This window comes from Rhinolophus ferrumequinum, chromosome 6 (genome assembly GCF_004115265.2).
Source record: "Rhinolophus ferrumequinum isolate MPI-CBG mRhiFer1 chromosome 6, mRhiFer1_v1.p, whole genome shotgun sequence".
Classification (NCBI taxonomy): Eukaryota; Metazoa; Chordata; class Mammalia; order Chiroptera; family Rhinolophidae; genus Rhinolophus; species Rhinolophus ferrumequinum.
This window is the reverse complement of record NC_046289.1, coordinates 23,672,814-23,694,357: the sequence shown is the minus strand read 5'-3', so window position 1 is coordinate 23,694,357 and position 21,544 is coordinate 23,672,814. Positions and strand designations below refer to the sequence as shown.

The 21,544-nt window shown below is 45.2% G+C and overlaps 1 protein-coding gene across 1 annotated transcript; it reads left to right on the top strand.

The window, feature by feature from the left end:
* The first annotated feature begins 573 nt into the window (after positions 1 to 573).
* DLST (dihydrolipoamide S-succinyltransferase) lies at positions 574 to 21,028 on the top strand. Its single transcript, XM_033108257.1, has 15 exons — positions 574 to 718; positions 1,298 to 1,331; positions 4,141 to 4,189; positions 7,164 to 7,219; positions 7,350 to 7,424; positions 7,644 to 7,699; positions 8,204 to 8,315; positions 10,217 to 10,366; positions 10,740 to 10,816; positions 11,825 to 11,922; positions 15,871 to 16,001; positions 17,369 to 17,442; positions 17,753 to 17,836; positions 18,260 to 18,427; positions 19,414 to 21,028. The coding sequence occupies exons 1-15, from the start codon at positions 656 to 658 to the stop codon at positions 19,546 to 19,548; spliced, it is 1,362 nt and encodes a 453-aa protein (XP_032964148.1). The 5' UTR covers positions 574 to 655; the 3' UTR covers positions 19,549 to 21,028.
* The last annotated feature ends 516 nt before the right edge of the window (positions 21,029 to 21,544 follow it).

Sequence of the window (21,544 nt, the reverse complement as noted above, 5' to 3'; positions counted from 1 at the left end):
TTACGGCTACTTGAAGATCTTCGTGGTAAAGGGCAATGAGAGCCCTTTAGAGGTTCCTTGAGCGTTTTGCCCTGTGTTCGGGGGTTAGGAAGGCAGGGAAGTGACTACTGCTTTTTTTTTTACGTTTGAGGAACCTGAGTCTCAGGGAGGCAATGTCATCTGCCCAAGGCCACACAAGTGTAAGATCAGGCAGGCCTGTCTGCCAAGGTCCGAGTTCGAAGTCCGTGCCCGCTTTCCGCTCTTTTCCTGTAGTGCAGAGGAGGAATGGCTTGGTGCCCCGCGATCCCAGGAGAGAAGGGCACCCAGCTCAGAGCCAGCTCCGCGGAAAAGTCGGAGAGGGCGGGAACCCGGGGAGGAGGGGGGAAACCTAGTCGCCCGACAGTCGTAAGCAACTGCGGGAGGACCGACCCAGGCCGGCAGGCAGGCCCGCGGGCTCCGAGATCACCCAGCAGCTGTGCGTTCACACGCGCGGAACGCTGGGCTGAGGCAGAGGCTGCTCCGCGCTGCCCGTCGTCTTCCCCCACCCGCCAGTGGTTCGCTCCGAACACCCCTCCCCGCGCGGCGGGTGCCGCGGCCCGCCCCACTTCCGGTTGTTGCCGGGCCCTATATCCGGTGTCCGCCCGCCCTCAGCTCCGCCGTCGCCGCTGCTGCCGCGATGCTGTCCCGGTCGCGTTGCGTGTCCCGGGCATTCAGCCGCTCGCTCTCGGCCTTTCAGAAGGTACGGTTCGGCCGGGCCCTGGTCGGGGCGGGTGAGAAACCCGCTGGGGGGCAGACGGGCAGCCTGGGGGCAGGGGTGCGGCGCGCCCGCCAGGCCGGGCACCAAGGGCACCGGGACGCGAAGGCCGCGGGCTGGGTGGCCCAGGGCCGCTATTGCCCTGGGGTTAGTCTTGCGGAGCCCAGGGGCCCCTCGGCTTCCCAAGGCAGCCGGCGCCCCGTCCGCTGCTGTACCCCACCCTCCGCGCCGAGTCTGAGGAGCCGCCCACAGCCGCGCCCGCCCCGACGCGAGACTCAGAGTTTGGGAGGAGGCGTCGCGGAGTCCCCCGACGGGATACGAGGGCCTGTCCCTTCTCTTCTGTTCAAGTCAGTGGGTATCAGTCCCCTTGGGAAGTTGAGATGTGTGGCAGGCCCAGCGTGCTGACTGAGACTGAGAGCCCCAGCTGTTTCATTTATCTTTTGGAGTCTTGCGATTCACCTGTCACCAGCACCTGGACAGCTTTGGGTCTGTACTTAAGAGAAAAGTCTGTTTCTTCCCTCCTTTCATCTTGGGTGACGTCGATAATGTCTTCTTTCTCAACAGGGGAACTGCCCTCTAGGGAGACGTTCCCTGCCTGGTAAGTTCTGCCCTCGCTGTTACCTAAAATGCTCTCCTCCTGGGCAGAGCAATCTGTAAGGAAATTTGGGTGCCTGTGTTTCTCCCTGTAATGTTCAGATAGATAGTAGTGAAACAGAAGAGCTGTTTAGTAATAACAGCGAGCATTTATTCATTTAGCACGTAGTTACTAAGTTTCTACTGGGTGTGAGAGCACTGGACTAGGCACTCTGGGATACAATTGTTGCCTTCCTGGACCTTACAGACCAGTGGGAAAGACCAAGGGTAAACAGCTAAGCAAATGAACCATCACAAATTTTTGTTAAATGCTGAGAAGGAAACAGATGAAGGTGGACAGAAGAGTCTCTTTAGTAGGTGACATTAAAGCAGTGACCCGGAAGATGTGACAGAAGTCAGCCCATTGAAGAGCAGGAGAAGGAAAGGGAATAGCATGTACGAAGTTGCCAAGGAACGAAAGACCTTGGCAGTGTTTTGGAACTGGAAAAAAAGGGGATTTGGCCAAAGCATTTTGGTTGAGAGTGCCATGAGACAGAAGGTGGTGTAGAGACTAGTGGAAGGAATTGAGATTTTATCCAATTTAATTTTTTTCTGTGCCTGGAATAAATATTTGTTGAATGAGTCGATCTCATTGTGGGCTCTCTGAGTGCCAGGCAGTGTTCTGAGTGCTTTCTGTGCACTTTTCAGTTAATCATCAAGAAACAGTACGAGAAGTATTCTCTCCATTTTACAAATGCAGAACCCAAGGCTACGAGTGACTTGACCAAGGTCACTCAGCCAACTATTGGTCAAGCCAGGACTACCTGACTCCACAGTCTGAGCTCATAACCCACCATGTTATCATTTACTCATGTACTCAACAGATCGTTTGAGTTCTTACTATGTGCCAGGCATTGTGCTAGGCGACAGAAATACAGATGGTCTCTACCCTCCAGGATCTTATGTGCTAGCTGGGGCGAAAGCAAATATACATTTATGCACATATAAAGACATAATTACATTGTAATTACTATGAAAGACTGTAATGAGAAGGTGGGCTGATGTAGCCCAGCTTGGGAGGGTAAAGAGTAAGGTGGGAATGTCAGTAAAGGCTTCCCCAGAGAATTGACATTTAAACCAACTCGAAGAATACATAGGAGTTGGCCAAGAGAAGGATATTCCAGGCAAAATGAATTGCTTATGCAAAGGTTTTCAGGCAGGAAGGTATTTCACTGGTCATAGAAATGGAAAGGAAGCCTGTCTGGATGGAAAGATAGGGAGGTATGGACAATACAGGAATGTGTCAAGTTTCTGGACTTTATCCTAAGAGTCATGAGAACATAAGCACCTAGCACATAGGTGGTGGTGTACCTTAGCTAACATGGGACTCTAAATACTAAATAAATTTTATTTTAAAACTTTTATTTATTTTAAGTGTGTTTTTCCAGGACCCATCAGCTCCAAGTCAAGTAGTTGTTTCAATCTAGTTGTGGAGGGCGCAGCTCACAGTGGCCCAAGTGGGGATGGAACTGGCAACCTTATTAAGAGCACTGCGCTCTAACCAACTGAGCTAACTGGCCGCCCCGTAAATAAGTTTTTAACCAAAAAAATGTCAGGAAACATTTTCTCCATTTTGTAGATTGTCAGGACAATGGAAAGAGCCTTGTATTTGGGGTTTGCATCGAGGCTCAGGGCTTCACCTTGGGCTAGTAACTTAACCCCCGGAAACCCTACTTATACATGAAATGGGAATAATGGCAGATGGTCGTTCCACTTCAGGAAGTGGTGAGACATGAAAATCAAAATGAGGTCATTAAGCTTTTTATAAATCCTAAAGGACTGTACAAATGAAACTTGCTGTAGGATGAACTCTGAATTGGACTCAGAGTTCTAAAAATCAGCATGGGCTGCTGGTTGTTCTAGCTCAAAGACATGCTATACTAGGGATTTGTACTGCAGTCATTGGCTGCTGGACATAGAGGTGACTTACTTGACTCTGAAGCCCTGGGGATGTTTGTGGGGAGGCGGGCATAAGAGAGGGCTGCCTCGCATGTGGTGTCTCCTGAGCCCATGGTTCAGAAAGTTGTTAATAGATATGAAAAATATAAGGTATGTGAAAGAATATATTCAGGTGAGGCAGCTGTAGTAATTAGTTGTCATTTGGGGAAGTGCAGTTATTGGTGATAAGGATGGTGGGGCAGAAAGGGGCTCCCACCTGTTGAGTGTGACCAGCTTAGAAGACCTCATTAAACTGAAAGGAGGAATAATGATTTGCTCAGTCCTAGGACAGGCTGGAGACCCTGGGCCTTAAGTAGCCCAGTTTTTGCTACTAGGGTTCAGGCAATAAGACTGCCAGCTTAATGCATTTTAAGTAACCAGGGAAAGAAAAACCCAGACAAACATTCCCACTGCTTCTCAGATTATGCTCTGTGTAGTTACAGGATAAGTCACCTGTCTTTCTCAAGCTTCAATGGTATTTGAAGACTTGGGGAGTAGAGACATTTTGTTATGAAAACATATAGGGATAATGAAAGTTTATGAATTTCAAATTGAATAAGTTATAAAACTACTTCGGGCTATGCCCTTACAATTCTTCCCTTTCCTCCTCAAGCACATACTCTCAACCCCACACAGCTGTTGCTCTCTGCCATTACAGTTACTTTGGTAGAAAAGTGAGAAGCAGGACTGTGTGTGTGATAAAGATTATAGTGTTGCTTATAGTTGACCTGCTCTGTTTCAGAGTTAGGAGGTGAACAGACATCTTTTCCATTCCCAGCAGGTATCCTGTATAAGATACAAGAGTGGTTGGTTAAGAGTTGTTTTGTTTCTTGCAGGGGTCTCCTTATGTCAGGGACAAGGTTACCCTGACAGCAGGAAGATTGTGTAAGTATCACTGGGGAGTACAGATATGTGGCCATGGGTTATTTAAGATACCAGTTCTAAATGTCTACATTTTCTTTACTGGCTTCCAAGTCTAGAAATCTAGGTGGTTACGTTGGGTCCCTAGACCTAACCTTGATGTTAATTTATGATGTGTGATGTACCTTGAGCTTCAGGTCCAGAGCTTAACCAGGAATGTGCCTGTCCTCAGGTGTTTAGATTATCCAGAAAGTGAAGTTGGAACCCTCTTTTTGTGGAAATAGATATAAAAGGGTACTCCTAAATATTCTGGTTGGATACAAGTGCAGCTGAAGGGCTGGAGGTTACATTGATTGTGGAGAGTGAGAGCATCCTCTTGGTGTAACATAGTTACTCATTTTAGAAACAGTAAGAGCAAAACACTAGTCAGTTGAGTCCTGGAACTTTGACTAGTTTGGAGGGAATGCTATTATTGCATAAGGCAAAGTTTGGAGAAAGGCCACTCATGTGTGTTTCAGATTAACTTCTGCTTTTGAATGTTGCTTAATGGTACTTTGCCTTCCAAGTATTTTCAAGGTGGTGGTAAGAGGATGCTCTCTAGTTACCTATTAAACATCTATCAAGCTTCTTTCTCTGCAGGGAAAATCTTCAAAATGAAGGGTCAGCAGATTAGCTCCTTTTTTACTGTGCATCACAATGCGATTTTTAAATTTTTTTTTTTGTTTAAGAAAATGATGCACTTAGTTCTAGAAGTATGAATTCCTGTGTTATTTTTGGAGGGCAATTTGGCATTCATAACTCTTCGAACTGTGTGTACCTTTTGATCTAGCAATTCCATTTCTAGGAATCCATACTGCAGAAGTCCTAGTAAACCCAAATTTCTCTCAAAATGGCCAAACAACAGGGATTGGTTAAACTATGCCATGTTAACATGTTCACACTATAAGTGAGAAAAAGCAGGTTATAAAATGATTCCATTTTTCTACTGTCTGGTGTAATCCCATTATAAATGTTCTTTTTGCTATTTCCAAATATTCCACAGTGAACATCTAATACTTTTATAATTGAAAAAATTAGAGGTTTAAAATGTGCTATTTATCTACAATTTCAGTGAAAATTGGAGCAACCACAAATCTCTGTGCAATAAATAGAGATTGCAATAATAGTTATTTACAAACAAATAACTATTTGAAAGTAAATTATTTTTTAAAAACCCTAAACTTTGAGGAGTGAGATTACACATTAGGTTAGGCTAGCACCCTAATCTAATAAACTTTTTGCATTGTGTGTTGTCTTTTTTCTGTGAATAATGTACCTACTCTATTTTAAAAAATCTTTTACTGTAAAACTTCTTGATGTTATGTTTTTCTTTAATAGGTTATGCATTTACATGGTTCAGAAGATTTTATCCTTGTCCTGCAGTGCCAGGTTCTTGGATATCCTTGCAGAGCAGTCTCTGCGTGCTCACATTACCTGTTGGTTCTTTCCCTTGAGCATGTACTTATGTATGTAGTTGTAATCTTACACAGAAAACTTTGTGTTCTGTATTTTTTTATAACATACATTTTTTTCCTTGTAGTTAGACTTTATAGTTATTTTTAAAATTATAGAAGTAAAAATATCAAAAGGCAATTTAAATCTGTTTTAGTTTCCTATTATAAAGGTGCTTGGTGTAGAATATTCAGACAGTCCTGAAGTGTGGAAAGGGAAAGTCCCCTTCAATCCAGTCACTCCCACAACATGTGTCTGTATGTAACAGGGAACCATAGATACCATATATATCTACGTCTCCATTCTCCAGAGGTGACCACTATTGATGGTTTCCTGCTTAGGTGATAACATTCCAGGTTACAGTAAAGTTAGTGCCATATCAGAAAATACCTTCATCTTTTGAGGTTCCTCTTGAATGAGTCTGTAATGGATTATTGTGCTGCCTCCTCGCAAGAGAACAGACTAGGAGATACCATGAGTTTTTTGTGTGTTTTTTTTTCTTAATTCTTTTTTTCCCCTTCTTTCCACCTCCCTCCCAAACTCCAGTTCAAGCCGTTGTTTCTCAGTCTAGTTGTGTAGGACACAGGTCCCTGGCCCATGCTGGCATTATGAGCCTTGTGCTCCCCCCAGGGGAGGCAGTTAGTTGCTGGTCGGCTGGTCATAGCAGCTCACGGCAGCCCTCACTGGCTGCCGGCCACTCACGCTCATGGCGGCACATGGTAGCCCGCCGCAGCACTCGGCAACCTGCGGTAGCACAGCAGCCTGCGGCAATCCACCGAGCTCCGGCTGAGCTCCAGCTGTTCACGGCAGCCCAGCTCCAGGGAGAGCTGTTGTTCACAGTCTTAACTGTAGAGGGTATAGCTCACTAGCCCATGTGGGAATTGAACCGGCGACCTCAGCATTAGGAGCCCTGCGCTCCAACCACCTGAGCCACTGGGCCAGCCTACCAGGAGTTTTTTGGTGGGTTTTTTCTTTTGGCACATAACCCTTTCTTTTATTTCCTAGTTAACTGTCTAATCTTGTTGCCTTACCTGATCTAAATCTGTAATCCTACAGACAGAAATTTAATTGTGTGTGGCACAATGGCATGCACCCTAGGGGTATGCCATTTATCTTACTTGGATTTAGTTCAACCTATTCAGGGACTAAGTTCTTTTGGTGAGTGTGCAAAGAACCAAGATGCTTATCTTTTTCTTTAAAGAACCAAAAGGAAGTCTGTTTGGTGAGCGCTGGCATGTCACTGCAGAATTGGGTCCTGGATTCATAAGGAGCTCACTACTTAGGGCACCCAAGTCATCCATGCTCTGCTCTAGACCTGCTGACTCAGAATCTCTGGGGGTGCGGTCTGGACATGTGTGCTTTGGCAAAGTCCCCCCAGGTGACACTGGTGGGCATCCCTGGTTAAGAATCACTGATGTAAAGGGAAGGTGATCCATGGTGCCTTATCTAGACTAAAATGTGAGTGGTTCACCTGCTAATGGAGTTTGCCTTTATGTTTCTTTTGTAGCATTAACAACAGTAGTGTCTTCAACGTTCGCTTCTTCAGAACTACGGCTGTGTGCAGTAAGTACCTACCTTCAGCTCCCTGCCTTCTTGGGAATGGAGTTTCAGTGGGAAGATCAACAACTGACTGAGTTTAATTAAAGGAAAAAATATGGACTAGGTGTGATTTTCTTTTTTGCTCTTTTCCTAGAGGATGATGTGATTACAGTCAAAACCCCAGCATTTGCAGAATCTGTCACAGAGGGGGATGTCAGGTGGGAGAAAGGTAAGGTTTAGTGCCCTTTCACTTAAATACTTTCTAAAAATCCCATCTACTGCTACCACTTCCATGATAATCGGTGGAATCTGTGGCTCCACCCTTTTCTTTACGTGCAGTGTTACTTTCTCCTGGCCCTGTAGGAAAGGGGTCTTATAACACCTGCCGAAAGGAATTTTGTAGCTACTGGCGGCCCCCCTAAAAGCTAGCCTTTGACTGTCTTTTCAGCTGTTGGAGATACAGTTGCAGAAGATGAAGTGGTTTGTGAGATTGAAACCGATAAGGTAGGCTTGTCCTATATTAGTGCCAATTTTTCGTGGTGTCCCCTTGGTTTCTTAACCTAATGAAAGAAGCAGGGACTTAACGGTTGTTTAAAGATAATTTTTAACCAGCCTCTAACCTCAGTTATAAAAATGTTGGAATAGCTCATTAAAAAGAAAAAAAGCTTTAAATGTTTGATTTTAGATTGTTGTAGGTGTATGTACTATATCTTTTAGTAGTTTTGTAGCTGTGTGTATGTGTGTGTGCGCGCGCGCGTGCACGCACGCGAGCTGTTTCTAGTTTTTCATGAATCACCTAGAAACACATTAACTGAATATTACTTGAATGTTTCTGAGAAAGGACAGAAATGGTGAATCTTCACAATAGCATTGACTTGTCATTACTCTTACCCTGTCTTGTATGTCTATGTTGCAGCTCTTGTAACTCATATTTGAGATTCTATATGATTAATTTTATAATGCTGAGTAAAAATTTGGACTCTTTCTCCATCTGTTTTCCTTTTCCAGACATCAGTGCAGGTCCCATCACCAGCAAATGGCGTGATTGAAGCTCTTTTGGTACCCGATGGCGGAAAAGTAGAAGGAGGCACTCCTCTTTTCACACTCAGGAAAACTGGCGGTAAAGAAGTTCTTCTGGTTGTCAAGGTCTTCGGTGTTCCCCCTTGGGATTGGGGCTGAGCATAATGTACTAATTCCTCGGTACCTCAAAGACAGTTTGGCATTCTAGCTGCCCTGAGTTGAAAGAATCAGAGGGGTGATAGTTATATAGTGTGAACTTTAAATGTCAAGCTCTAGAAAAAAGTGTTAAATCTCGTAATACTCTATTCTTTCCATGGGTGTTTCTTATGCTGGACCTTTTCTTCAAGATACAGAAATGAAAAGGATTTTAAAGAGTGATTTTTTTTTTTTCTCTCCAACCGTAGCATTAGAATCACATGGGGGCTTTCAAAGTAATGCAAATGCTTAGACTCCATGGCCCAGGCAGGGCTTCTGATATAGGTTATACTGGATCCAATATTATTCTGATACTGGATACAGGTTATCTATCATAGTCTTTCTTTCTTTTTAATGCGCTGCAGGTGATTTTGATACACAGCCAGGGCTGAGAGCCACTGTTCTAAAGTGAGAAGCAGCAATATTTCATGGTATCTGTTATAGAGAATTTGGTGTAGTTTTTTCATATCTGTTCTCTCATAACATTTTTGGGTGGGGGGGTTGCATTTCTCTTGGGAAGAAATAAGGAAATGACTTTGTCCTGGGCCTTACAGTCAATATTAGAGATTAGAAAAGAAAATAACTTTGTTTGATTCTTAGTTAAATGCTACTGTAATTACTAAAGTTGATTTCTTTATTTTTCATTTTATTTTATTTATTTTTTTTAATTAAAGTTTATTGGGGTGACAATTGTTAGTAAAGTTACATAGATTTCAGGTGTACAATTCTGTATTACATCATCTATAAATCACATTGTGTGTTCACCACCCAGAGTCAGTCTAAAGTTGATTTCTTTCTCATTGTTAAAATATGTACTGTGTTTCCCCGAAAATAAGACCTAGCCGGACCATCAGCTCTAATGTGTCTTTTGGAGCAAAAATTAATATAAGACCCGGTCTTATTTTAATATAACATAAGACTGGCTCTTACAATGTAATAAATATAGTATAGTATAGTATAATATAATACTGGGTCGTATATTAATTTTTGCCCCAAAAGATGCATTAGAGCTGATGGTCCAGCTAGGTCTTATTTTTGGGAAAACGAGGTATTAGAGCAATGGTAAATTGCATTATTGTGATTGGTCAAGACAACATGGAAACCTAGTATGGAAAGAATGTGCAGTAGAAGGCTAGGGAATAAGATTGATTCTTCAGTTGAAGAAGTCCATCTTCTGATCATTTATTCCTTAAAAAAAAGTTCTTTAAATTTAAATATAAAACCAGATATAATGTCCAGATGGGTAAAATCAAACATCTAATTTAAAGTTGTGATGAGTTTATTATTTGACCACCTCATTGGTTTATGAGAGTTATCCTAGATGAAATGTTTTGAACTCTTAAGTCTAAATGAGCCCTTGATTATTTAAACTTTTATTTTTTTAATAGTTAAGACTATTCTTCCACATAAGATGTTAAAATAGAAGATGAGACTTATCAGTATTAACATAACTAGAAATGTGTTTTTTTAATGTATGTACTTGAACATCTTAAATTGCCTGGGTTTCTTTGCTTGGAAGTTTATATTCCCATGAGCTTAGTAGGTACTTTGAAAGTACTTGCTGAATTTGATGATCAGTAGATATTTGTGAAACAGGACGTTATCTGATGTAAAACATCTGGGAGCCCTGGGAACTAGAATAATAGTGCCTTTATCACTGTGTGTGTCTCATGGTGCCTTGCATCTATAGCATTTGTTAATTGATTGGAGATAGAGCTTTTGCTGCTAAATTCTGCTTAGTAGCTGTGATATGGTTGCTTTCCATTCCAGACAGTGCCAATGGCATCTATCTTTCTTGTTTTCCAGCTGCTCCTGCAAAGGCCAAACCAGCCGAAGCCCCTGCTGCCGCAGCCCCAAAAGCAGAACCTACAGCAGTTCCTCCTCCCCCTGCAGCATCTATACCCACTCAGATGCCACCAGTGCCCTCGCCCTCACAACCTCCTGTTAGCAAACCGGGTAAGTCTCCACCTCCCAGATTTCTTTATGTGGGAGAAGAATATCTCATGTAATGTCATGTTCCCTCACAGGGCTAAGTCTGAGACTAATCATAGCTCTGAACAAGCTCTGTGGTCTGCTTTGTAGAAAGACTCTAGACTTTGTATCAGAATGCCTGGGTTTGCATCACAGCTTTCTGTTTATAGCTGTGTGACTTTTGGCTAGTTACTTAATTCCTATGAGCAGATTGTTCATTTGTGAAGTGGGAATGGTACTAATATACCTCAATATCTTGACGATTAAGTGACAGTACAGTGTGAAAGCGCTGGCACATATTCAGTAAATGTTTCTCTCATTTTCTGATGCAGCTGTACCCCCCTCTCTTCGTTTTCAGTGTCTGCAGTAAAACCCACTGCTGCTCGTCCATCAGCTGAGCCAGGAGTTGGCAAAGGTCTACGTTCAGAACATCGGGTAAGTGTCTGAGGACCACTTCCAGGAAAGAGGCAGAGGGGCAGTGTTGAGATTAGTGAAGTGGGGGTATGGTGGTCCCTACCTTTGAATGGCTGGCTGCTCATTCTCTTGGCCTTGACAGGAAAACTGAGTTTGGGAAGTGACGTGTTCATAGTCACAAACTGTCAAATGATAGGACTAGAACCTGAGTGAACATTTGTCCAGTGGTTCTTCCCACTATGTTACGCCACCACTGAAATGTCTTGGGTGAGTAAAATATTTGCAGGGATGGTAGCTTAGTAACACACCCCCGCCCTACCACGATAACACACACTTCAGAGAGGTTGGGTTAGTGAGCTCTATGCCTATATTTCCGGAATGCTTAGCTGAGGGCTCACAGTAGCAGTAGCTGTCAGGGGCAGACATAAAACCTCAAGGAAGTATGGTCAAGAGTGTGGGTTTCTCTGTCTGAGAATACCTCCTAAAAATACTATAGCCTCAAAAGGTTATTGCTTGTGAGTTTCCATTCCACAAGTAGCTATTCTCATGCAAGTCTTGATCACCAGAAATTGCCTATTCAGTAATGATTTCTGGGCTGGCTAACCCTACACCACACTCTTTATAAGTTGGTTTTGTTTTTTAAATCAAACCATTTCCTGGGCCTCCATTCTTGGTCAAGCTTTAGGCGTAGTTTTGGTCTACGTGTTTCCCCGAAAATAAGACCTAACTGGAAAAGAAGCCCTAGCTTGATTTTTCAGGAGGACATCCCATGAACATAAGCCCTAATAGGTTTTTTGGAGCAAAAATTAATATAAGACCCGGTCTTATTTTCGGGGAAATACAGTATGTTTCCTGTGCTTACTCAAAAGAGCAAGGCCACGGGAAAGAGGAAGCCCGGGGCTCTCGTTGTCCTTAGGTATCAGTGGTCCTTGACCAGGCACTCCTGACGAGTGGGTGCTCCCTCGGACTAAATGGGGACTGCTCGATCCGAGACCCGATTGTCAGTACTTGTCCCACTTTCTCTTTCAGGAGAAAATGAACAGGATGCGACAGCGCATCGCTCAGCGTCTGAAGGAGGCCCAGAACACATGTGCAATGCTGACGACTTTCAATGAGGTTGACATGAGGTGAGAGCTCGGTCCTTCTTATTTCCATGCCCTTTTTCGTACAGTGCTTGAACTCTCCCCAATCCCCACCTAGTGCTGATTCCAAAACAAAACTAACGTAACAGGGAAGAGGTACTGCTTGGTATTGCTTGTTGACTTCCGCAGTGACCCACTGGTTTCATTCTCTCGTTGATGCTAATTCTATGCCTGCTTCCTGACTTAAAAAGCTTAGCCTTTTAGATTTTTATACCTGAATCTTGTGATTTCTAATAAACGAGGCTGGTAATAGTCTTCAACTCTGATGACTAGTGTTGAATTGCCAAGTAGAAACAAGGCAGCCACGCCAACAAGACTTCCGCCGCGAGGCCTAGCCCTTGGGGTGGAGAACCACTGGGTAGAAGGCCCAGAGCCAGGGCACCACACAGGGACTGCTCATTATGCTCCTTAAGCAACTCAGAATTGGGTGCGTGAAAAGGCATATGCTTGTCATATCTTTCACCTTTCCCCCGTTTGATAATGAAATGGAAAATAAGTTATGTTTTTAAAGAAAAACCTCAGAATATCAACCAAGGGGCTAGTTCAGTACAGAGGGTCCTCGAATAATGTTGTTACATTCAACATCATTTTGTTATAATGTTAATGAGATGCCATAGGAACGGAAATCTTGTTTATAACTCTTGTTAGCCTATGGTAAAATTTTTCTTTATATATCATTTTGCTTAAAGTCACAGAACGCATCAAATGATGTTAAGTGAGGACTTAACTGTGTACCCATTTTCTGTAGCGAACTAATTGTTGACTCACCTATTCAAGATTTTTTTTTTGCCACCTTCTTCCGCCTCCACCCCCCCCCCCTCACTCCGGTTCAAGCCGTTGTTTTTCTGTCTAGTTGTAGGGCACAGCTCCCTGGCCCATTCTGGTATTACAGGTCTCCAGTCATCTGTCGGCCACTGACAGCGGCTCACGGCAGCTGCCCACCACTCATGGCGGCACACAGTAACCCGTGGCAGCCCACGGCAGCCCACAGCGACAGCTCACAGCAGCACAGCTCCAGGGAGAGCCATTGTACACGACCTTAGCTATAGAGGGCGCAGTTCACTGGCCCATGTGGGAATCGAACCAGCGACCTCGGTGTTAAGAGCACGGCGCTCCAACCACCTGAGCCACTGGGCCGGCCCTTCTTCAAGATTTTGATGTTTACAAGTATCAGCACTATAGGGAAGAGAATATAGTAGTGAAATTTCTTTTTTTATTATTTTTATTGGGGAATATTGAGGGACAGTGTGTTTCTCCAGGGCCCATCAGCTCCAACTCGTTGTCCTTCAATCTAGTTGTGGAGGGCGCAGCTCAGCTCCAAGTCCAGTTGCCGGTTTCAGTCTTTAGTTGCAGGGGGCGCAGCCCACCATCCCATGTGGGAATTTAAGTGGCAACCTTGTTGAGAGCTCGTGCTCTAACCAGCTGAGCCATCCAGCCACCCTGTAGTTAAATTTAACAAACGTTTTTTGCGTGCTTACTGTGTATAAGATACTGTACTCTATTTGAGGGAAATACAAAGATGAGTGAAAAGAGCCCCTCCCCTTCTAGAACTTACTGTCTGGTATGGATAATCACAAAGTAAAATCTAAAACATAAGTATCAGAAGGGTCCAAAGAGTGTGAAGTGGAGAAGAGAATGAGATCATTTGTTTTTGAGGTGGGGGCAGAGCTAGGGAGGGTAGGGTCAGGAAAGGTTTCCGGGAGGAAAGAGGTTTTTAATAGACCTTATAGGACAACTAGGATTTGACCTGGGTGGCACTGTAGAGAAAGGTCATTCCTGCTGATGGTCACAATGTGGACTTGACACAGACAGGAAAGTACAAGACGTGTGAGAACAGTCTGCTGTGAGGAGTGTGGGTAGGAGGAATGGGTAAGAGCGGTGGATCCATTTTCCAGAATGTTTTAAGTAACAGGGATAAGAGTTGATCACTTAATTCAGGGGGTGAGTCATCAAATCTTCAGGTCATTTCTGTGCTGCTTTTTGTGCTGCATGTTTAGTATGTTAATCTGCTTTTGATTAGGAAAATTTGTTTTCCTTCAGAAGGGATCTAAAAAGTATAGAGAAGGGAATGGTCTATTGACATTGTGCTGTGGCATTGTTCACAGAGCAGGGCTCTGCGGCCTGTTTCACTAGATGTCATCCATTCTGTTGTGAAACTTCCTACAAAGACTGGATGTCATTCAAGCCAAAGATTTTTCTCCTGTCCATAGGATGTAGGGAAGGGCTTGACTAATGAATCACAAAGACTGCAGCTTAGGTTTCAGTGCATTAGGGCTAAATTGTGCACAAATTGGATTGGACTTTGAAATTCTACCCAATTTCTTAAGACACAGCATGTAAATATTTGTGGCCTTGAAAGATGCAGTTGGTCCAACAGCTTTGATTGGAAGGTAGGAGAAATAGTTGGATCTCCTTTCAGCAGCCACTTTAGGAGTTACTTAACATGGCCTGGGGTCTTGCTACAGTCAGTAATCTGGTTTCCATCGAGTGCCCTGTGGGTCTTGCGCTGATCAGTGAACCCATAAGGAGCCTTTCTGAGACCTTCTCCTCTCCCCTCTTGTCCCAGCCTCTGTCTCTAAGGGCAGAGCTCTGAAATGGAAACTACTTAATGACCAGACAATAGCATTTGGGCCGGTTTGAGAGCAGAGATGTTTATCACTTCGCTTTCCCTCTTCTGCAGCTCTTGTGTCTTGGGAACCAGTAATGTCTTTAGGGTGGTAATCCTAGCACTAAATAAGGTTAGACTCAGGAAAACAAACATTTAAACCCAATCAGTCCCCCTAGGAACACTTCCTTTTTCAAAAACAAAAGATCTGAAGGGGGGAGTTCAAGTTATACCATCTTATCTTTCATGTTAATGTCGAATTAGGCCATTATAGGGAGAAGAGGACAACCGAGCTTTTGGGCTTGAGATAAAGTTAAATTCGATTTCCATCAAAGAACTGTATTCCGATAAATACTGAGGTTTCTGCAGCAAAATGAGAGGAAAGCCACTTCCCACTAACTGCAGTACGTATGTGGTGTGTATATAGAAAAACAAGTGCTGAAGGAACAAAGGCTTTTCACGTTGTTGCAGAGGGTTCTCAGAAGGCCCTGTTGCTCGTGCTTTAAAAGCTTAGGTCCACACATGGTCCCTTTTATAAATGCCAAGGAAACCACATCCATTAGACTGATGTAAGGGCATGAGCTGTGTCTTTATTCTCTTTGTGTCTTGGTGCCCAGCATTGACTCTCACGTGGTAGGTGCTAGCAGCTGTTTGAAGGAACAAGCAGAAGGAACTGCTAACTCTGAGGAGATGAAGAATGAACGGCTGGCTTTCCCATGAACCTAAAAGAACCCTGGGTTATCCCTTCCGTATAGTGTCGTAACTGCGTTTGCTCACGTGAAGCCCATACACCTGTGGAGTTTGGGGGGAGAGGGGTTGTCTTCACTAATTAGGAGACAGAGATGTCACAAGGAAGTCGTCAGGTTTGCTGGTTGTTTTAGAAATAATTCTAATAAAAAGAAAGAATATTACTTATTTTGTGGACTTTGTTTATGCTTTAAAAAAAGTCTTTTTCAGGGTAGATAGCTCATGAATTTAGTATAAGCTAAAAATCACTTTCTCATCCAGGGCGAGGGTGTTGATGTGTTGTGTGATCTCTCCTTCATATTCTCTGCCACTGAAATCTGTGACTTCTGGAATGTGAGAAAGCCCTATGAAGGGCTCAGCCTACCTTAAAGACAGATTGGACATGATTCCTTTGTGTCCAGATTTTGTAATGGAACAAGGTTATTGTGTTGACCTCTAGCAGACTATTTCAAAACTTGAACTTACGGTACAGAGTGAGGGAAAAAGGCTTACCCAATTGTGTACACAGAGTTAGAAACTAGTATGAAAGTCAGATGAAGGCTTCATTTGTGATCTGTTTGTTTTGTAATGGGTTTTTGCAGTAACATCCAGGAGATGAGGGCCCGACACAAAGATGCTTTCCTGAAGAAACATAACCTCAAACTAGGCTTCATGTCGGCGTTTGTGAAAGCCTCCGCCTTTGCCTTGCAGGAGCAGCCTATTGTAAATGCAGGTGAGTTTGTGGTGGCCAGCACTGCAGAGGTCGTGGGGGGGTGAACACACCTGCTCCCACGTTACACTGGCACAAAGGTGGGGGTCAACAGACCAAGACTTTTTATTTCATACCTGTGAAAACATGATTGTCTTCCCCGGAGATTGTTTGGTGCACCTCCCTGAAACGGTACTACAATTATCTTGTCCCCACTGGATGAACAGAATGGTTTCTCTTGCCAGTGCATAGCTGCAGAGTTCTCAGCCAGCCCAGCTCCCCAGGCTCCTCATGTCAGGGTGGAAGCTCCTGTTCTGTTTGGCACCCGTCTTCCAGAGGGCTCTGTTATTTTGGGGCCTGACTTCCACCCTTGGCATAGGCTCCAGGGTGACCTTTGATTTCCGGTTGATGGGCCTCATTAGGAGGCCTTGGGCTTGGCCCCTTTCATGGACACTTAGTGCTCATTTTCCTTCCGTTTTACTTACCTACGTCATTGAAATGTTGACCTAACAAGCAGTTCTCTTTCCTATTGAGACACTTCTCTGTTCCCTGGAAGATTGGAGAGGGGACATTGACACTTTTGCAACCCTCAGCAGTGCCAGTGTCTCTAAAGATCTAGAAATAGAAGCCCTAGATATGCTCTAGGTAGGTAGAAAGGCTGTCGTTGTTTTGCCCATATGTGTACCTCTTCATTTCTTCCATTCTCCTCATGCTTCCTGATTATTGGCTTTCTCCATCCCTTTTGCCTGCCCGTACAGCTACGCATTTCTGAGTTCTCTTGGCCTTTCTCACTTTACATGCTTTTCCTGTACCTAATAGTACAACATACACTTTGTGTGGAAAAGATGCCCAAGCCTGTATTTTCTCATGAGCACTGGACCTAAATTTTCAGCTGCTGTTTGCTCTCTCAGGCTACAGTATTAAAGCCAGCCCACCCTGCTTCCTCCTGAGCCTCCTAGAAAGAGCCTTCCTTCCCACCTTGTCCCCTTTGATGAAAGTGGGCAGCAGAAGGGGCAGCGCCTCCCCCACCTCCTTTACTAATTTGCCTTTTTTGGAGAACTGTTTAAACCTAGCCGTCCTCAGCTAAGAGAGGGCGTCTTAACAAGACCTTGGTGCGTGCTATTCATATGTGAGCCAGTGTACTGAGCCCGTCTGAGGGCTGCCAAGGCAATGGCTGCCCCTATGCTCAGGCCAGTCAGCGCACTTGGGAGCTGCTACGATTGGTTGGCATGGGAGTAGAAGGGGTTTGCCAGTTGCAATGGTGTGCTTTTGATGCTGGTTGGTCAGCCCACACTGTACCAAACACTGGAGTTTTACTGTGTGTTAATCAAATATTACATCATCAGCCTAGGCTGGGGAGTTCAATGTAACGTGTGTTCTCTCTCTCATAGTGATTGACGATGCAACCAAAGAGGTGGTGTATAGGGATTATATTGACATCAGTGTTGCGGTGGCCACCCCACGGGTATGTTGGGGCAGGAGGTGGGGGACTCTGGTCTGAGATTCTCACCTTGCTCGTGTGAAGAAGCAGACCTCTGAGCCAGATCATTTTTGTAATTCTATCTTTTTAGAAGGGAATTAGTAAAAGAGGAACCTATTTTTGACCATACCATACTCTTTTAATGTCAAGCCTAAATACTTTAGACTCTGTTAATCACATTAAGTAATTAAGATATTCTGGGAAGAGCAGACCACTGGCTTGAATCAAGGGAATTATAACTGTGAAGGGTGCTACATTGAATTTGCAACTGTAAACAGCTTTTCACTTTCATCAGGGTTTGGTGGTTCCCGTCATCAGGAACGTGGAGACCATGAATTATGCAGACATTGAGCAAACCATCAGTGAACTGGGAGAGAAGGTAAACTAGAAAGCAGCACGTGTATCAGTGGCTGGGCAGGTCAGGGAAGAGCGCCCGGGGAAGGCTGAGCTCACCGTGAGCAGTGCTCAGGGAGCGGGAGCCTCACCTGGTTGCGTAAGGAGTGCAGAGCCCCTGAGAATGGCAGTCACCCACAGGAGCCGAAGTGCAGGTACCTGGCAGAGCTTAGCATGCTCTCATGTCTGGCGATCTCATCAAGTGAAACCTGCTGGGAAAAAGAAAGGCCCGAACCTTTCCTTTCCTCTGTCTCTGGTGGAGCGCTTGCCACCGGCATCTCAGCTGAACATCTGTCATGCTGAAGCTAGAATTTGGATTATTAATCTCAGATATGAGCCTCCTGGACTTCCTTTAGGTGAAGAAAGCTGACTTGACTTTATGTTTCAATTGTGAAATCTGTGTTTTTAGGCCCGAAAGAATGAACTCGCCATTGAAGATATGGATGGTGGTACTTTCACCATTAGCAACGGAGGTGTTTTCGGCTCCCTCTTTGGAACACCCATTATCAACCCCCCTCAGTCTGCCATCCTAGGCATGCACGCCATCTTTGATAGGCCAGTGGCTATTGGAGGCAAGGTAAGAACCGTCACTGCTAACGTCCTAGGGGCTGGGCAGTGAGAGGGAAATCTGACCAAGTGCTAATCAGAAAAGATGCACTATAATTTCAGGCATAAGTTCCATCTCCTAGCTCCTAATCAATAGCTAGGGCACTGAATCTCAAATTGTGGTGTGTGGATCAGCATTATCTGGGGACTCCCTAGAAATGCCAGTTTTGGACCCCCTTCCTGGACCATTTTATGCAGAAACTACAGATGATTCTGATACACGTTCAAGTTTGAGGCCCCTTGAGCTAGGAAGGCTTATTCCTTCATCTGGGACAGTCACCAGGCTGTATTCTCTAGGTGGTGTAGGGAGTGGGGAGACATTTGGAGACCAGGCCCTTGCCTGTGGGAAATAGGACAACAAAGCAGAGCAGTCTACGAGCTGCCAGGTGTGGGATAAGACTTAGGGGTTCTCTGGGGGTTCAGGGAATGAAGTCAGAGGGTGGGGAGCTGGCCCTGGAAGACATGTCAGTAGGAAAACATTTTCTGGGACTCCTGTGTTTAGAACCTTTTTGGGTCACTAATTCCTTTGTGAATCTGAAAATCATAGATCTTATCCCCTGAATATGCTCGCACACAGAGCTTTGCACACAATTTTAGAGAATTTGTGGACCCCAGGTTAAAAAAAAAATTTTGTTAATTATAACCCTAAACAAGAAACTACAGCAACCAGAACTGAAGGGAAAACTTTTCCTGTAGGGCGGAGCGTGTTTAAAAAGGAAGTTGTGAGACTTCTGTTTTCTTGGTTAAGCTTCGTTTCTGGGTGGGAGGTGTGGGAGCTTTGTGCTAAGGGTAAGGCTTGGTCTTTGAAAATATTCTAAGTATCCAGAAGCAACATCACTAGGAAAGGCTCTGGAACTGGGAACTGTCCTGTGGGCTGTGCTTTCTCCTCTCCCTCCCCCCATCAGCGGGGCTTTCTCTGCGCGACTGCAGACAAACCTGTGAATCTCTCCTCCGTAGGTGGAGGTGAGGCCCATGATGTTCGTGGCACTGACCTATGACCACCGGCTGATCGACGGCAGAGAGGCCGTGACTTTTCTCCGCAAAATCAAGGCAGCGGTAGAGGATCCCAGAGTTCTCCTACTGGACCTTTAGGAGGAAGCCAAATGCCCTACATATCGACCATGCAGGAACTGAAAACCAGTCTTCTCCCTGCCCCCACGTGGGTCCTGGGTTAGCCTGGTGACGGACAGGCACATGCTGTTGGCCTCAGCAAGGAAGGCAGGGCACTATGTAACCAGCAGTCCCAGGTCTCTTCTTGGTCCTAGTAGGCTCTCTCTCTCTCTCTACGTGCTTCTCTTACACTCAAGTATCTTACTTCCTTAGGCTTGAGGGAGGGAGGGAGAGAGAGAGAGAGAGAGAGCCAGCCTCAATGGATGCTCGTTAATACCCCTGCCTTTTTTCCGTAAACCCTCTGCAGAGATGGTTTTGCTTCTTCCCTGTGCCAGGCAGAATACTAGAGGAAAAACCACTGGGGACCATGTGATTAAGTTTCGATCTTTTGAAGTGTATTCTCCAGAGACGCCTGGGAGGGCGCCGTGCCTCCCAAGCTGGGGCAGCCTCTGTCCTGGCTGTGCACCTTCTCACTCGATTCCACCTACGTGGAGGTTTTGACCACAGGCCAAGAGGTGCTGCTTTGCTTAAACTCACCTTCATTCTCAGCTATCATTGACTTCAAGATGCCTCTTCTACCTCTGCCAGGAAGCACAAGCCAGGGGATCTGGCTGGGAGGAGTGTCGGCAGTGTTGAGCGGGGAGAGGGCAGATTCCCCCTGAGGTCATCCGTTGTAAACTAGGAGGGAGCAGAACCCAGGCCTGCCCTCACACTCTTCGTCATAGCCTCGTGCCAGGAAGACTCATTTTGGCAGTCACACACAGCTATGGCTGTGCCAACCTTCCCAGGTTGCTAGGAACCATCTAGCCATTGTTCTCATTTAGAGCAGATTCTAGCATTTCATGGCAGTGGGGGATGGTCCCAACCCAGGACTCGAGCCTGGTAGAGATTGAGGTGAGGGAGGTTTCCTGTGGATCGGCTCAGATTGACTTGAGCTTTTCAATTCCACTGGGGAAAGCAAGTGGCTGAAGAGACAGTCTGTTCCTTCCTGCATCATGGCCCTTGCGGAGCGGGCCCTTTGCGCTTCCTCTGCAGAAGACAGGTGTGGGGGAGGACGGGCTGTGGTGGAAACCAGCCCCAAGGTGCTCGTACACGGGGAAATGACCGATGGCACCTCTGAGTTACTGCCCCTTGGGTCTGGGCACAATCATTGGAATTCTTGGAGCGTGGTTAAATGCACAGGTCTTGTCATGAAAGCTGCCGGGCTTCATCGCTTTCAGTCCAACTGCATCCAGGCCTGAGGCTGCTGACACTTGACGTGGGAGCCATTTATTTAGTGCAGAATGCCCATTTGTATCTTGAGGGAAGAAGCAAGGCCTGGGGTGGGGTGGGGGAAGGGATGGGTGGGAGCCAACACTGAGTGCCTGCAGCATCTACTGTCGTCACTATTCAGAGCTTGTCACTGAAATATTTAAAGAAACTGATTTTAAATGCAAATTAAAGGGCAAATGTTCTCAAACAGGGTTCCTGTTTCTGTGTTCCTGTTGGCTTCTGAGGTTGTACAGGTCTCCTGCACTGCTTCTTGTTAGCATTGAAAGCCACATTCTGTCCCATCAGCTACCCTTTGATATTCCAAATTTTTGAAGTAAGTTAACACTAATGTGACAGATGGAATCGTGGCTTTCGTCAGCTGGGAAGCTCCTCCAGCTTCCAATGAGCCCCTACAGGTTCCCAGCTTTGTGAAGCCCCTTCGAACACTAGCACACTTGCATTTATGTGGGGCTTGCATTATTTCTGGGGTGGAATGGGGAGAGGTTACTCTTAAAATTTCACGTTTTGGACCTGATGGCCACATGTGTACCAGAAGATATCTAAGGTCAGTAAGAACAGAGGGTAGATGACCTCCTGGGAGCAGTGGTCTGTGAGGGTGAGGGGACAGGTAGGAGCTAAGCTAGACTGACTCTGGGTGACAGGCATGATGGTGTCTGGGCTCAAACACAGCTTGGTCTTGCCACGGTCCCTGCCTGCTGATCTTGCT